At 40.8% G+C, this 14,524-nt stretch overlaps 1 protein-coding gene across 1 annotated transcript in view; it reads left to right on the forward strand.

Annotated features, from left to right (window-relative positions):
• Window positions 1-3,578: 3,578 nt before the first annotated feature.
• dysc (whirlin protein dyschronic) overlaps window positions 3,579-14,524 on the forward strand; it is a 71,570-nt gene continuing 60,624 nt past the window's right edge. Inside the window, exons 1-4 of the mRNA XM_028310909.1 lie at window positions 3,579-3,731; window positions 6,273-6,426; window positions 6,718-6,938; window positions 10,158-10,311. Coding sequence (XP_028166710.1) covers window positions 3,579-3,731; window positions 6,273-6,426; window positions 6,718-6,938; window positions 10,158-10,311 — 682 coding nt within the window. The remainder of the gene's footprint in view (window positions 3,732-6,272; window positions 6,427-6,717; window positions 6,939-10,157; window positions 10,312-14,524) is intronic.

Genomic DNA, 14,524 nt, shown 5'->3' on the forward strand with positions numbered 1-14,524 from the left:
CGCAGATTTTGATAAGTTGAGATAGAGTTCATCTTCGAGTTTGGGATGTCTTTTAGTGCTGTGGCATAACAATTGATTTTATTTAAATTTCTTTTTTTATAAATAGTAGTTATCATCTCCAAGATACATAAAATTTAAGGTTCCACATGTTGTTGTATGAATTAATAATCTTAAAAGGAAAACCTTGCAAACTTCATACCTACCTATTTCCTGTTCGATTAAATGTCAAACATCCCTTCTATTGTGTCCCGCATAGCGCTCGAGTGCAGCTGAAAAGCTGACATTCGATCGGATTTTTTCACACAAAGCCAGACGCTTGAAAGGCATTCCAATACACGGCAATATCTATGCTGCAGTGCAGAGCGGTTATGCAATCAAGTGGCTATCTCCGGCACACGAGTGGACTCTAAGCTCACCTCGCTATTGTCCCGGATTCCGACCAAACAATTAACTCGCCGGTGCAACGAGGTTATGAATATTGATGCATTCTATTCACGGAGTATTGATTAATTATAGAATTGTAGGTGATTGGGTGTAATGTTATAATTTGTCAGACTAACTGAAATGGCATGTGTTTACCGCTACTTAGGTACCTATTATGCAATTCAATCGTAGTGCGCAATTACACTTATCGCGACTTTTCAAAATTAGTGTTTTCAGCGATTCAATTATGATCCCTTTAGTATATTTACTTAGTTGGATTTATCCTAATAGAAAAACTGACCTAAGTTACAAAAGATCTGAATAAAAATTCCCTTTTAACTTTGAAAGTCCTATGTAGCAAGATTGTCTTTGCCAAGTTCTAAAGCGATTTAAGTTTAAAATACCACCTAGTGCAAGGCATCCATTGCTGATATTAATTAACAGGGTGTTACATGTGTCATCGGCTTGAGATTACCATAGTTATAAATAACGGATTGTCATTAAACGTTGTCGCGTGCGCTGCACCGGAAGTGCCGTTCGCGCTTAAACGCTCATTGGCTACTTTACGATAGCCTTTATGGCAAATTGCCGGGTAACCGGCAAGTAACCGCCGTGGGATGAGTGGCCGGTTTACGGCCGCTATTGTAACGCCGTTAGGGCGCGGAATCGTAAATGGAATAACAATTAGAAGTAAAACTCATGAAGGTTGTTGTTTCATGAATTGCTGTTATTATCGCGCATTGGGTTTTGAACTTATTTGTTTTGTTTTGATTATTAAAACTGGAAACCAAGTTTTACACGAACAAGTTAGTTAAGTACTACTTTAGTAACTCTACAAACTGTTTAAAAATAAATTATGTCGGGAAAGGACATTGGGAACTTTAATATGAGAAAATGCCCCACGGCGGACAAAGATGAAACGTATTTTATTTCAAAGCTTTATACTTGTAGGTATATTCACTTAAAGCGCTATGTTGTGATATATATGTGTGTGGAAATAAATAAATAAATAAATAAATATGGGAATTCTGAGATATGACGAGTCTAAGTTGAAAATATATTTGTCTACAATGATTTGATATTTTTATATGTTATGTTGTTTGGCATTGCAGAGTAACCAATAAAAGTAAATAAAATAATATAAATAAATAAAATATTATAAATACTTAAATTAATATTACACAACATCTCATATATTACTCCAACCCAAAATAAGTAGCTGAGGCATTTGTGTTATGGAAATCGGGAACGACGAACCACAACACACCCAAACCAGAGACAATGTGAAAAGATCGTTTTCTATATTGTCCCGGCCGGGAATCGAACCCGGGACCTCAGGATTGGCCCGGCACACCTTGAAAACCGGTGTGTGCGCTTCTCCGCCACCGAGGTCGTCAAAAATGTTACCTAAATGTAAAATAAAATAAAATATTAATACTTCATTTTCTCAATATTCCCATATAAGAGAGAAAAAAAAATGCACGGAAATTCATTGGATATTAGTATGTATCATCTGTGATAGGTTTCGTTTGTGTCCGCTACTTTTCGAAAAGTGGGGCAAAAAGTTCCCAATGTCATTTAACAAAGTTCATATAGGTAGTACAACAGACAGACCATTGCTGAAATAAAGATTCGAATTTAAAAATTCTAACACTATCAATTTTCCTACAGGAGTACCACTATTTTAGATTTGGATTGAATAAAATTAAACTAACAAAAGAGCTCCAAATCATGAAACTCTTGTTACGGACCAATTTAATTTGCAGGTTTAATTAAGTCGTATGTTAAAATAACTACTATTAAGTAAAAACGAAGTCGATCTAGAAGTAAAAGCTATTTTTATTTAGCGCGTTAAGACAATCACTTCTTTCCTCGCTGAGTAGGTAGTAGGTGGCACGAGCTCTGTACACGGGTCGGTACGTGATTTGGCTCCGACCCGCGGTACGTACGCTGCATTCCAGAACTTGTGAATTATCACCCAGCTATCAATTAAAGAACTTTTGCGTAGTAGCCGGAGCTCATAAAAGTCACGATTACATTAATAGTCGCCGTATTCAATTAAACTAAGTTAGACATTAAAATTGGGGTCTTATTTATAACCAGTTTTATTGAAATACTTGCTATTCAGTTCAGTGAAATATGTGCAATAAATTTTAATAATAGACCTGCGTAATTATTATTTAACCATGAGGAGAAAAGTGGAGGTTTATGTGGATTTCTATTATGAAACTTTGGAAAAACCGTTTCAAAACCTTTAATCAACTAATTGGATGCCATCAAAACCCATGTGATGATAAAAGGGAACGTTTTTAACAATTTAGGGACAACCTTATGGAAGATGCTCATAATCATCATAATACATTATTGGTTTGAACACACACCACACATCCATAAATATAGCGCTCATTGAATATCAACACCTGTAGGTATGATGTCTGCCATTAGACCTTTTGGCAGGTATAATGTAAACAGTGGTGTTTACAAGACACACAGCGATGGAGGCTTGTGTACAGCCGCTCCTGTGACTTGCCACACCTGGTCACCTTTGTTTGATTAGCTGTTTTCAGCTTCGAAATATTAGGAGTAAAGCAATTGGCCATGTAATTCCTAGAAGCATTGTGTTTTAGACCCTAACATAGCACTGTTCATGGAGATGCGTCATAAGTCGCCATACATTCAGACCAAGCATGTCATTTTACACTCGAAGGCTGGAAGTATCTGAAACAGAATAGCCGAATAGTAGAGATAGGAACAGTGTGGAACTGGATCATGGATTCATGGATGGTGATGGTAATGAAGCCGGATCAGATGACAACTGCAACATATGACGTCACGTTAAAATCCACCAAGTCTTAGTTTAGACTGTACATCTATATTTATAAAAGCGAAAGGTCACTGACTGATTGACTCACTCACTCATCATGAAATGTCAGAAACTACAAGTGCTAAGAGTCTCAAATTTTGCATGGGGGTTCCTTTTAGAACGTAGATACTAAGACGGGATTTTGCAAAATTCAACTCCTAAGGGGGTAAAACGAAACAGGATCCACTCATACGAATTCGCGGGCGGCCGCTAGTTTCTATATAACATGTCCCTTTATTCTGCAGTCAGTCAACACCATTATTTGTCACCAGGGTGAAGGGTGACCCCCGGCATGAGGTCGGGGGAGGTGGGCGAGGGCTCGGAGCTAGCGGAGTTCGGCGCGCGCTGGCCGCCGCCCTACGCGCAGGGCTACGGCTGGACGCGCTCCGCCACCCCGCAGCACCCGCCTGCTCATCACCTCGCGAGGCACTCGCGGTCGCAGCAGGTAAAACCCACATCCCATTAATTTTGCCCTGTATATCGCTGGGTAAGAGGCAAAACCGATTAAATCTTAAAAAAAGTATTCAATTTTCATTTAACTGATAAACAATAATTTTATAGTATACTAGCTTTCCGCCCGCGGCTTCGCCCGCGTGGAATTTTGTCTGTCACAGAAAAACTTTATCGCGCGCGTCCCTGTTTCAAAAACCGGGATAAAAACTATCCTATGTTCTTTCCCGGGACTCAAACTATCTCTATGCCAAATTTCATCAAAATCGGTTGCGAGGTTTAAGCGGGAAAGCGTAACAGACAGACAGACAGACAGACAGAGTTACTTTCGCATTTATAATATTAGTTGGGACTAGTTGGGATAGTTGGGATAGTTGGGATTTACATAAACTTAAGAACTAAAATTTAAACATTACTAATAATAAAAACTATTTACAAAATAAAAACGGATACGCTTGCTCCGTCTCATACAGGCGCGGCGACGGCCTCAGCTGAGTGCTTTAAGCGGCACAAATATGCAGCTCTCAATGAGAGTTATTTATTTTTTATTTTATTTATTTACACTTTTGCACATACAATTGTACAGTGGCGGACTTAATGCCAGGTGGCATTATCTGCCAGTCAACCACAGTTATATATTTGTGCCGTTTGGGGTTGAGAGTTTGAGACTATGGGACCATGGGGTCCAAGCGCTCGTTTCTTTTATAAGGAACTAAGGAAGAGGCTCACCGAGGTGACCGGTGATCAAAAGGCTGGCAACTATTTCGGTCAGAGAATTAGCCTGGCCATTCAACGTGGCAATGCTGCCAGCCTTTTGGGCACCATTCCTGACTGCGGCGCTGGGGGTGAAATATTTTTTTATTTTGTAAATAGTTTTAATTATTAGTAATTTAAAAAAAAGTCATTTACATATTTGATTTTATTTTTATCACGTGCTACTAGATCAGAATTAAAGAGAAAATCCTACAGGTTTTGCCTCTAACCCATTTCTTCGCTACTCTTGGAAATAGCTCATGCTCACTGGCTCCAAGAGTTCGGTCGTAACAAGCGAGCCCCGCTATTCTTCTGTTCATAAAAACCAAAGTTGGCACAAGACTTGCGCACGATCAGTTCGTAGCACACAGTCGTAGGCTCGTAGCACTGTGTTCACTTTTCTCGTAGTGCTACGCTTCTTGAGATCTATGTTTTCGTAGCATGTAACTGTCGCTACGACTGTAATATCTGTTTAATTAAACTCTCTATTTGTGAGCTCGTATCTCAGGACTGCCTCCATTCGTAGTACATTTGAGTTTGTTTTTCTCGTAGCCTTTACGCTAGGGTAGGGCGCTATTACTGGACGCTAATTTAAATAAGCCTACAGATTTCATATTTAAAAACTGTTACTCTGTCTGTCTGTACATAATTTTATTATAACTTAATCTAAACCCGTGTTTAAATGTGAAATATCCCCCAGTACTTTTGCACACGGACAGCTTATTCAAATGGATAAGATCAAACCAAACATTTGAACGTGTCTGTTTTATACACTTCATGATTTTCCAGCAGATTGCTGCTACGTGATCTACGGAATTTCGTAGATAACTTTTCATCGTATCGCATAAAACTCAATTACCAAAGTGTATAGGAGTAAATATTTGTACTGGTATATAGTCCATTTTAGCATAAGGTATAGGAGGTACGAGTATATCGCATATTGACGTATACTTTGCAACGAGCTGTTGTACCTTCCACCTAGAATAGCACGGTTCGCCGCACTTCAGTGCCTCGTTGCTACTATTTTAAAACCATGTCATAGTGCAGAAAGAAAGCTTCGCCGAGTGAACTTAAACACATAAGATGCTCCACTGCTTCGTTGAATTTTGTCTCATGAATAAATCATTGGCTCTTTATACTTTGGAACTTTTGTGTGTTTACTGCTTATTGAAAGCGAGGATGGAAAGTAACCACCCATGTAATGTTTTTTAAGGAATTAAATACGTTGGTTTAATACCTATACATTTTTGTCGAGGAAAAATGCATTGCATTCCTACCCTGTGGGGACATAGGATAAAAGTGTTAATCAATCAAACAACAAAGTTTTTAGGGTTTCGTAAAACTAAATATTGCTTGTGTAATCACGACAGTTAACAATCGATCTTTCATTTAGTGACGCGTGTCCAGAACCCTCCGTTTCGGGCGCCCCATACATTAAGAGCAGTCTGTCTGACCNCGGGCACCTCGTACATCATAGAGAGAGCCCGGCGTTGTCCCACGGCCACCACGCGTCCTACTCACAGCACCACTACTCGGGGAAGCTGTCGCGGGCGCCGTACCTTGGCTCCACTAACATCGGGAACAGTGCAGGTAATCTATTTAACGGGATAGGACTCTAAGAGCGGGGGGGGCATGTACTAATCGCCGCCGGGCACCTCGTACATCATCGTGGAGCACCCGGCGTCCTCGCATGGCCACCTCGCGTCCTACTCGCAGCACCACTACTCGGGGAAGCTGTCGCGGGTGCCGTACCTCGGCTCCACTAATATCGGCAACAGTGCAGGTACCTACCTGTCTAACTTGCACCTCGTACTCGTACACCATCGTGGAGCCGGCGTCCTCGCACGGCCACCACGCGTCCTACTCGCAGCACCACTACTCGGGGAAGCTGTTGTGCGCACCGTACCTCGGCTCCACTGACATCGGCAACAGTGCAGGTAAGTTATTTAAATGGATAGCACTCTAGGAGCAGGGGAGCGCGTACTACTTGCCGCATTCTGCATCGCTTTTCAACAATTTTGAAACAAGTTTCTGCAAAAAATATCTCTATTATTAAATACCTACTCGTAATAATGTTATAGGAAAATTGCCCTTACATGATCCCACTTTTGATGAACTCACGAACTTCATTTAACTTTGATTATTAATCATTGTTTTTGGATTAAATCCAAAAACTTTGAACCAAATAGACAGCTAAGAGTTATCTTCTAATGGAGTTTTATTTCCAGCAGGGGCAACGAGTTTACGGAACAGCACGAATCACCTAAGTGCAGCGAACGGCAAGAAGAGGCCGATCTCGCCTGAACAGGTGCTGCGGCTGTTCGGGCAGGGCGGGGCTGCGGCGCTGGGCAAGGCGCTGCCTCCGTCCCACCCTCCCGCGCAGCTGCCGGCACCGCTGCCGGCAAGAAGGCACTCTCCAGCCAGCAGTCCTAGCAGTACTACCCATCATGTGAGTTAAAAACAATAGACTTAGGCTGTAACTAACGTTGTTAACGTTGAAGATACGGACAAAGTTAGGTGGTGGAAGTGCAACTCAGCCTTAATCTGTCTACCAGATATAGCGCGAGTCAATAAATAAAATATATGGTATTTATTTCAGGCATAGCCCATAAAAGTGTTAGCAACAAAGGTCTTATAAACTATGATTAGTAAATCACACAATAAACCTATACATAATTAAATAACGACAATTTGGTGTCTTTAGTAAGATGGACAAATAAATTCAATATCGAAAGCTTTTGGACCAAGTAGTTTGTCAGCGTTGCAGCCGGTCAGAACAAACTTAACCTACCAGTAGTACCTACTACCAGCTGTAGCAGAACTACCCATGTGGGTTAACGACTGTAGACTTAACTCTACCCGCCAGATTTAGCGCGAAATATCTAAGGTCTTCAGATAGTGTTGCAGCACTTGCCTGTCCCATCCATCCGCACACAAAGCAATATGAATCTGCTGCCTGGTAGCAGCTACATTGTCTGAAAGTTATGTCTAACTGGAATTACTTTGCAAGTTCCCGCACCCACCAGTATCATAAAATAAATTCATTTAAACATACCATACCTCCGATAGGCGGAGGTAGTTACTAGTTAGGAAAGCTACCTAAGCTAGCATTTTATTTAGTTGAGTTTAAGTCAGACAAGTTAGTTTTCCATTTTTCTTTATTAAACTTTTCATTACGTGAGTCAATAGTATTACTCGATTGTCCTTGATATTCACACTGCACCACCACTTATTTAATCGATAAAACTTCATCAAGGATGACACTGGGTGAACCACAGTTCCAAAAATAGAGTGTGGTAAGTGCGGCCGGCTTGCGGGGGTGTCGCACGTGTAAATAATTCCAGCAGGGGTAAGTCTGCGTCAGTCGATACCACTGCGTTATTCATGCCCGAAGCGGCGGCCGTTTAGTGAGTGCCAAAGTGGACATGACTCTTCACTCACGCTTTATAAACGCGAATGTGAGATTGACGACCCGTTTCATTCATTTTCATATGAAAATGCCTTTGTGCCGCCAATTTGAATCTTTTACCGGGCGTCTCTTTAAAGGCTAAGTGAAAATTTCAGATAAAAGCGGCATTGTTGCAACATGGTTTTCGTTGACATGTTTAGTTTGGGCATAATTCCTAGTTATTTAAAAAAATATTGTATGGCGTAAACGTAAATAGTCTTGTCACTAAGTAGCCAGTAGCAATGGCCACCTATTCATTAATGAAATATGAAGGCGTGTCCTCACCAATCCCACCAGGCCACGGTCAGTGTTGTGTGCGCCGTCACCCCGTCAGTCGTCGACAAGTGGTGGTGCCACATACCACGCGTTATATTTATTTACTGAGAAGGTTAATTGTGAACATTTTGAAGCTTATTTCTGACTCCGCTCTAGCCCGATTAAGTCGGTGTGGCTCAAAATCGATTTTCTTCGCGGAATTTAAAATATTCAAAGCGGGTACAGGTTTGAGGTTTCGTTCGTATGCAGTGTTTACCTTCGAGAAACCAATTTCTAGAAACAACACAAGTGTAACGATTCCCAGACAATAAACATATGAGTTTATACTTATGAAAGTTTAAGTAGATGATATCATTGTTTTCGGCAATGAGTGAATCGATTTAGCTGGTTTAAGTGAATGTAACGTGTGGTGTGCTAGAAATACTAAGGGCGTGATGCTCATGAGTTTTTACGAGACAGTGACGTTCAGTGCTCAACATGGTTTTCAAAGTGGAAACCACGGAAAATTATGAGGTAAAGATTTCATTTTCTCAAGTGATTCATTTTAGCATGTAGGTAAGTGTGCTGTACTCATACTGTTCGTCAAGTTAGAGTAAAATTAGCATCGACATAGGGGAAGTTGTTAATCATTTCGCAGAGTTAGAGCGGTGGAAAGTTTGGGCGAGCTGTCAGCTTAGCCTCCGGGGAGTACTCGCACCTTGAGTGATTACCGCAAGGAAACACTTGTTGATCTGCACTCGTGTTTTATTAGGTTTTTAATCTAGGTTTATATTAATTTAAAAAAGTTAATTGAATACCTTTTTTATATTTAGTTAGAGTTTCTTAAAAGAGCGATTTATAAAGCATAATAGGATACTATTATAATGTCAAGTCATTTTAAAACAACCTATTAATCTACTCAGCTTCAAAAACAAAGCCACGTCTTCTTGTTTACGTCTTCAAGGTCCCGATGACTTTGTAAGTACAATACAAACTCGCAGAGATATGCCAATTCACAGAACGGTTCAGCGAGGGATATGAAAGGTCCCAGGGCTCACCGTTCGAGTAGTCTCGGCAGGCGGCTTGTTCGCCTTTGATATGCTAAGCGCCCCAGGAACAACGTTCGCTCAATAAAGGGCCCTTGTTTTATTGCTTATAAACGCCGCGCTCTGAGAGCAATATCGGGGAAAACAATTCTTTACAAACTCTTCGGCATTTAAATTGCTTTCTCTTAAATAAGGCCACTTTCTTCCAAACTGTTTGCTCTTGTTTTGTTATGTAGGTTGTCCTTATTTATATCGATGGCTGCGCCAGCTGCGTTCCATCGATCCTTGTTAAACAAAAATAGAACGCGACGCGAATAAAGCCTTAGGTAGGACAAATGGAATTTACATGAAAACAAAATGTTAGGTATGTTTCCTCGTATGTTACTGTTGTGTTCTGTATAATCTATTGCCTAGAGACTGAAGTTTCTACACGCCCCTCACAGCGTTGTTATAGCTAGGTCACAGTTGAGAGATTTTGATCTGAATTAATATCTAATATCGATTAAGGAGAATTGAGCCAGAGGCCCAGTAACATCTGTAGCTATCAGAACCCATTTCGATAATTTCAGTTTCGGCTATACTCTTGATGACGGTTATTTCAGTGGAAGAGCTAGACACTTTACAGATAGAAAGGTGCAATCGTGCAATCAAGTGTATAGTCTGGTCTGTGAGCATATAGAATTTTGTCCAATGACCCCAAGCTACCCATCCTTATTGCTCGCGCGTAATTATGTTGCTATCGCGCTCGCACACTCACTGCGGGTGCCCGTCGCACAGTCGCGACAGCATTATAATTACGCGCGAGCGATAAGGATGGGTAGCTAGGGGTCATTGGACAAAATTCTACGTGCTCACAGACCGGGCTTCAGTCATTTAATTTGAAAGTTTTTAACGTGACTAATTAGCAAATATTTGACAGGCGATATACCGTGGCGTCGAGCGGGAGCGGCCTTACTCGTCGGGGGGTGCGCCGCCGCCGCCGGCGGAGCCCGCGACGCGCACCGTCACCATGAGCCGAGATCCCACCGACTCGCACGGCTTCGGCATCTGCGTCAAAGGCGGGAAAGAAGCAGGTAGGAAGCGTTTAAGAACAAACCACCTTGGTGCCTAGGATTTGTTGTTGGTTGATTATGGCACAAACATGAGCCGAGACCCCACCGACTCGCATAGCTTCGTCATCTTCGTCAGGTTTATTCCACTTTGTTCACCTGGGTGAACAAAGTAGATTTTTTAGAGTCATCATTTAATTTTCACCTCGGAACCATTTCACCCTCAGATCATGAGATTTCACCCAAGTGAATTGAGCCGACAGGATATATTACCTATACATATAGTAGCTCCATATTATACAGGATACCTTTATTGTATTTAGTAGGACATATTATGATTAATAACATTACACCCACTGATCTTATTATACTTTTTACCGTCATACGAGTATTTTACTGAAAGGCTTAACAAGGGTTAAAGATTTTTCTTCCTACATCGTTTGATACGAGCGACTCTAAATGGTAATCCAGCTTAGCCNCTTGCACCTCGTACACCATCGTGGAGCCGGCGTCCTCGCACGGCCATCGCGCGTCCTACTCGCAGCACTACTACTCGGGGAAGCTGTCGCGGGCGCCGTACCTCGGCTCCACTAACATCGGCAACAGTGCAGGTATCTATTTAACTGGATGGCAATCTAGGAGCAGGGGAGTGCGTACTACTCGCCGCCGGGCACCTCGTACACCATCGTGGAGCGCCCGGCCTCGTCCCACGGCCACCACGCGTCCTACTCGCAGCACCACTACTCGGGGAAGNACACCAAGGAAATAAACAGCATCATTCAGTTAAGTGCTCTCATTCTTATTTCCCTTATTATCATCATTTCTTCTTAATTATCTTCTAAGTTCTATTAGGAGATGTTAAGACGCACTGTTTAACACTTGGTACAATCCCCAATCTTTTAGTCGGTCCTCAAATTGCGTTCATCATTTGTGTTACCAGGGCATGTAGTTGTCGGTGGTGGTAGTCCCTTTGCTGACAGTCTAACCATGGGAAAAGATGGCGGTTATTACTAAAGCCCGGTCTGTGAGCACGTAGAATTTTGTCCAATGACCCCAAGCTACCCATCCTTATCGCTCGCGCGTAATATTGCTGTTGCAACTGTGCGACGGGCGCCCGCAGTGAGTGTGCGAGCGCGACAGCAACATAGTTGCGCGCGAGCGATAAGGATAGGTAGCTTGGGGTCATTGGACAAAATTCTACGTGCTCACAGACCCAGACTATAGGTCGGCCGTGTTTAGGTTAGTAGACTTCTCTGCGTCACTTATTAAAGGTTGCAATAGGTGTTGAAATGATTAAGACACACTGCTTAATTATTATTATTTATTTATTTTTTTAAGAATCCAACGGCGTTACAATAATATTATAATAAGTTAATTAACTGTATTTATGATTTATTATAGTTTTTTTATTTTTATTTTATTTTATTTATTGAGGAAATAAACAGCAACATTCAGTTAAGTGCTCTCAATGTTATTGGGATGGGAAGGGATTCCTATTATCATTTCTTCTTAATTATCTTCTAAGTTCTATTCTTTAAGTAAGTCTTTTCATCAGTCCTCAAATTGCGTTCCTCATGTGTTACCGGGCCTGTAGTTGTCGGTGGTGGTAGTCGTTTTGCCTCCGGGGATTCTTCACTTATTGCTTATATTGCATTAAGTGTTGACGCGAGATGTTTCAGACACACTGTTTAACACTTGGTACAATCCCCATATTTTTGTGCTTATCACTTAATTTATTGCTTTTTTTTTGTTTATTTAACCCTATTGTTGTCATCAAGATAATCCAAAGTGTGCCTCAGAGAAATAATAATAGTGATATTACTTAGGTCACACCGTTACTGCGATGACTAACATTTGAGTCCTGCTCCAGTCCAAGATTGATTCGAAACCGCTGTTTACCACTTCCACAACGCGAATATATCTGGAGATCGTCTGCGTACAAATGAAATAATAAATAAATAATAAATATCCTTGGACATTTTACACTGCGCTTCTAGTCCCAAACTAAGCAAAGCTTGTACCACAATAGAAAACACCCAGTCCAATTACACCAAACGGCCGACGAGGACGACGGCCGAAATGAGGATTTAAGGTGTGAGAAATGGTGTCCATTCCTGTGAGATGCAGGCCGATAGTGCGGACGAACATCTCACTCTCTTTGTTCCCAATATCTGTTTCTTTGAGATGCGTGTCGTCTATGGTTTCTGTTTTCAGGATCATTTAGTTGCGATTGCGTTGAACCCTGCCTACTCGTTCCCTCGTGGTTTAATGGCATTGCAGCTTGCTGTGTTTGCGTCACCTCTTTTCTTTCTGCTGCTCGTAGAACAGGTATCCTCTGTTGTCTTGATTCGGTTGTGCTATTCTAGGATAGCTGTTATTAGGTTAGTACAGTTTTCAGTAATTACATCTCATAAAAAAAATCAAAATCATTTATTCAGTTTAGACCACAAGTGGCACTTATGAACGTCAAAATGTAAATAATAAAAAAAGAAAAGGTAGCCCTTAATAAGTTGTAATGTGTTGACGCGAGATGTTACTTATTGTTCAACACTTGGTGCAACCCCCATTTTGTTTTATTCATATTTTTGTAATGTCGTTTAAGACACTATGGTACATTCCCCAAAAAATCCAAACATTCAAATAATACCTACGACATAAATGCAATATTATATTCCTGTTACTTTGAGTTTATTGCAGTTTAGTTTGTTTAACTGTATTGTTGTTGCCAAGGCCATCCAAAGTGTGCATGAGCGAAGTACCAAATTAAACTCTTAGTGATTTCCCGAGATGGTTAAGACAAACTGTTTAACACTTGGTACAATCCCCAATATGCTGTTAAATAGATTTGACGTAGAAATCAGTCATTTTAATAGCGAGTCTTCATGTTCAGTTGGTATACCTAATGCATGCTTTTAGAGTTATGAATGTTAGTTGACGTTTTGTAAGGAACCGAAATAGTTGGGGCCGGTCAGTTCCTGGGGTTTGTTTTTGATTTATTTAGATTTAGTTCTCGTATCTATAAAAAGTAACAAATTATTTGAATGACACTTTAACATGGATTAAAAAGTATTCTTATTGCATGTTGAGTTGAACATCTTGATCCCTTAGTCGCTTACGACACCCATGGGGAGAGATGGCAGTTATGCTATTCTAGGTCAGCTATATTTAGGTTAAAAGACGCAATAACCCGTTTATTTGTTGTTTGCTTCAAACCAAAGCCATCCAAAGTGTTCATGAGGGAAATACTGAAGTTAAACCCTTCTTAGTGACATGAGATCGTGAAAACACACTGTTTAACACTTGGTACAAACTCCATATTGTTAGATTCATATTTTTGTGATGTAGTAAGTCGTTTAAGACACACTGTTAAAAAATCGTAGAATAATGATACGTACGTTATAAAAGCAACAATATATTCCTGATACTTTGAGTTTATTGCAGTTTAGTTTATTTAACTGTATTTTTGTTGCCAAGGCCATCCAAAGTGTGCATGAGCGAAGTACCTCAACTCTTTGTGATTTCCCGAGATGGTTAGATAAACTGTTTAACACTTGGTACAATCCCCAGTCAATCCTTGCCTTTCAATTCTCGCCTGGTTTTTCACTCCTTTCTCTTTTTAAGGAGTACCTTAAAAATACTTCCAGAAATAGTACAGAATGAGTGATTTGGGTGAATATCCCAAACACGTTTTTTACGCGGCGGAGCTGAGAATCGATGGGAGAAATGTAACTAGAGCGATGATTTTTTTTCTGTATATAGTTTATACAGCNCAAGGTTGATTATGGCACAAACATGAGCCGAGGCCCCACCGACTCGCACGGCTTCGTCATCTTCGTCAGGTTTATTCCACTTTCTAGTGTCATCATTTCACCTTGGAACCATTCACCCAAGTGAATTGAGCCGACAGGATACCTATACATATAGTAGCTCCATCGACAGGATACCTTTATTGTATTTAGTAGGAAATTTTATGACTAATATCATTACAACATCCACTGATATTATTATACTTTTTACCATCATACGAGTATTTTACTGAAAGGCTTAACAAGGGTTAAAGATTTTTCTTCCTACATCGTTTGATACGAGCGACTCTAAATGGTAATCCAGCTTAGCCCGCCGGCCGTGTTTGCAGGTACAAAACATGCAAAACTTGCTATCAACTGCCGACTAAACTATCAGCCGACGAAAAATCAACGGTGTGCGCCTACTCTACAAAAAGCTTTTTGTTTTTCTT

The sequence above is a fragment of the Ostrinia furnacalis genome, unplaced genomic scaffold (genome assembly GCF_004193835.3).
Source record: "Ostrinia furnacalis isolate ACB-3 unplaced genomic scaffold, ASM419383v2 OfSCF3139, whole genome shotgun sequence".
Taxonomy (NCBI): Eukaryota; Metazoa; Arthropoda; class Insecta; order Lepidoptera; family Crambidae; genus Ostrinia; species Ostrinia furnacalis.